At 33.7% G+C, this 3,244-nt stretch overlaps 1 protein-coding gene across 1 annotated transcript in view; it reads left to right on the top strand.

Moving 5' to 3' along the window:
* Positions 1 to 3,244, top strand: part of LOC108917148 (probable chitinase 10) — a 43,560-nt gene that overhangs the window by 15,982 nt on the left and 24,334 nt on the right. Inside the window, exon 7 of the mRNA XM_018723620.2 lies at positions 2,801 to 2,924. Coding sequence (XP_018579136.1) covers positions 2,801 to 2,924 — 124 coding nt within the window. The remainder of the gene's footprint in view (positions 1 to 2,800; positions 2,925 to 3,244) is intronic.

Here is a 3,244-nt window from a genome sequence, read left to right as displayed (position 1 = left end):
TTTTCTAAGTAGAATTTTTCTTTGAAAAAAGTGTTCCAGACCGGAAAAAATGATAATTTCGGAAACTTCTGGTTTTCTTTTTAACTAAAAAAATGTGTGGTTATTTAAGACACAGAAACTTTCACCAAGTTTCGTCAAAATGAAATTATTTTTGCGGAAATGAGAAACCTGTTTTTAGCATTTTTCTCGGAAATTTTGAGGTTATCTTAAAAAGTGACCTCTACAAAAGTTGTAGATTTTTGCATGATCTATAACTTTTGTATTGGATACTTTTTTGTTTGACGTCTACTGGCGTCAGAAATCCCAATGATACAATTTTGCACAACTTTTCAACCCCCCAAATCAACCCCCTTCCTGCTCACGCATTTATTTTTTTTTTCATTTATTATAAACCCCTTTACCATTTCCACTTATAAAACTCCAGGTAACAATTTTCTTTTGTTTTCCCTTCTAAATGAGTTATTTCGATCGGTCTATATGCACTGCAAGCTGGTACGGTGAACGTCAAGCTGTCAATCTCTTTCTACGTCGGGTGTCGAATGCGGTTAATTCAAATAAAGTGACGCAGTGGTCTTCGTGGAATTCTATCGCGACAAATGTCCTACGGACTGTAGGTCAAATTTCCGTTTATAAAATAGAGTTCTATGACGTGTCCACTAATAATGCCACACCAAACGTTTACTTTCTGTGGTCGTTGGATGTGAAGTTCCTCCATCCAATGTTGATTTTGGTCTGACCAATACCTACAGTTGTGTCGGTTTACGTGCGCGTTTAAGCAAAATGTAGATTCGTCAGAAAACAATATGTGGGTGACAAAATAGACATTTTCGTTTAATTTATGGATAACAACTTCACAGAACTCTGTTCTGCGATTATAATCGTCTTCACTCAATTCTTGTAACAAATGAATTTTATATGGACGTAATTTTTTCCGTTTGCAAATTGTTATGATTTAAAGCTCTCTGTTGTGTCGAGTTTATTGAATTTTCCACCACATCACGTTATTCAATAATTTTCTTAATTTGTAAATTGTAACGCTTCCTGATTTTCCACTTTTTCGTCGGTCTGTAACACCTCCAGTTTCATAAAAACGCTGCACTGTTTTTGAAACGGTTGATTTAGAAATACGTTCCCGATCCAGATCCAGATCGAGATGCAATTTATGAAAAATGTCCACTACTTAGTCACAACTTCGTCGTCTATCGGCATATCCTATGATCATTAAAACTTCAATACGCTCGGTTTTACTGAAACGTTTCTAGAAAATTCTTCACATTAAATATATTTTTGACATGTGTTGTCAAGATAATCACTATTAGACAAAAGAACGACGCGGCGTTGTTATGGAGCTAGAAACTTTCAAAGGTAACTTGATGAACTATAAACTTAATTGACAGATATTTTTGTATAATTTATAAGAAAATGATTTTCAAAGTTCGTTATCTCGAAAACGGTTAAGTTTAGGTACATGATGTGCTTTATGAATTTTGTTTAGAATTTCGAAAAGAATTTAAATATGGAATAATATACAGGGTGTACCATTAAAGAAACAGCAAATTCTAAAATAGTTAAATTAAATTAATAACAGTAAATGCAGCCTGTCATTTACAACCTCAGTACCGTAGGGCCCCTTTGAATTCCTAGTTAACGACGCCCATGCCTGTAGATGCCTAGAGATTTGCTTCAATGAATTTATAATTAAATTTGAAGGCAATTTTTAATTATGAGTTATATCAAAATTAATTAAGTAATAATAATTTCAATGTAATTATAAAAAAGTTATTTAATAATAATAGTCCAGTCAAAATAGACATTTCAAATAACAAAAATCCCGACAGAGCTAAATTTTGGTGGAGGCCTTGGGTACACCATTAGAAATAAAGTGTCAAAAGTCCCCATCTATCCCATGTGTGCTAAAAAGTTATTCGGGGTCAAAGGTCAAAATTTGGGGTTTTTTGGATTTTTTTTCGAAAACGGTAAGTTTTATCAAAAAAATATCTCCGACAAATATTATAGATCTTAAAATTATCTACAAAAAAGGTCTTTATACTTTTTTTTCTAAGAATCACTATTCCTGAGATATCGCGATTCTAATAGTTGAAGGAGTCACGTTCTACATGATATGCACACATTTCCACACCACCTGTGAGGTAGTGTACTTCGGGGCGGTTTTTTGTTTTTTGACCACTATTTTTATTTTGTAAGTAACTAATTTGACCGGACTATAATGATAAAAAGCATTTGGAGTTGTCAATTGTATCCACCAGTAATATTCGTAGAGAAATCAACGAAAACATGAATATAAAAAAAATACATTGTATGCCACACAATATTCGTTATACACTGAAAAATATAATAAATAAATAGTTCGCTCTTGACCCAGTGGCGTATAGAGCAGGGGAAGTAAATTTTAAATTTCGATTTTTCCCGAACGATATTTTATCATTTAATTTACTCAAAGTTAACCTTTCAACACGACACCAAGATGGCTCCAACAAGACACTTAAAATACCTGATTTCTCACTAGTTAATCAATTTTTTATCACCTGCGGAATACCTAAAGCTGCTACAACAAAAACAAATAATAAAGGTTATATTTCACAAATAATCTGCGTTTACCTTGATCGTGAATATTTTTCTGTTTGCATCTCAAATATTGTCATTACCATAACCAACTACCATCTAAATTTGAATGTTAAACACTACTCGAGTGAAAATGGTACTGTGGGTTTATATTTACGTTTTGGTACAGCACTTTCAAATTTCTTTGTGGAGGTAATTTAAAGCGTTTTTGTTTCAGGTCGAGTACGTCAAAGTGCAGGATCTCGCAGGTGTGTATGTTTTCGCTGCGGATCTAGATGACTTCAAAGGGTTGTGTGGCGAAAAATGGCCTCTCCTCACTGCTCTCAACAAGGACTTGAGAGGTAAGAAATAATTATTTTATCAACTTTGTTAAATTATAGTGTAAACAAATTAATAACTATACAGGGTGTCTCATAATTAGCTGCCAACCCTGAACAGGCCGATTCTATGATCAAAACTAAGTAAAAAAGTTCATATGAACGTGGGTCCGGAAATGCTTCCTAAGGGCACAGGGACCCATTGAAGAGGGAGGAATGGAAATCATTTTTTTGCAATATCTCTCAATCGCGTTGTGATAAATGAATGAAATTTGGTATACACAGCTAAATTTTGATGAGCAATTTGATGGACTAATCCATTTATTTCCACAAGGTCCATTGGG

Source organism: Anoplophora glabripennis, unplaced genomic scaffold, assembly GCF_000390285.2.
Source record: "Anoplophora glabripennis isolate ALB-LARVAE unplaced genomic scaffold, Agla_2.0 scaffold85, whole genome shotgun sequence".
NCBI lineage: Eukaryota > Metazoa > Arthropoda > Insecta > Coleoptera > Cerambycidae > Anoplophora > Anoplophora glabripennis.
The sequence above is the reverse complement of the archived record's forward strand: the minus strand, read 5'-3'. Positions and strand labels throughout refer to the sequence as shown.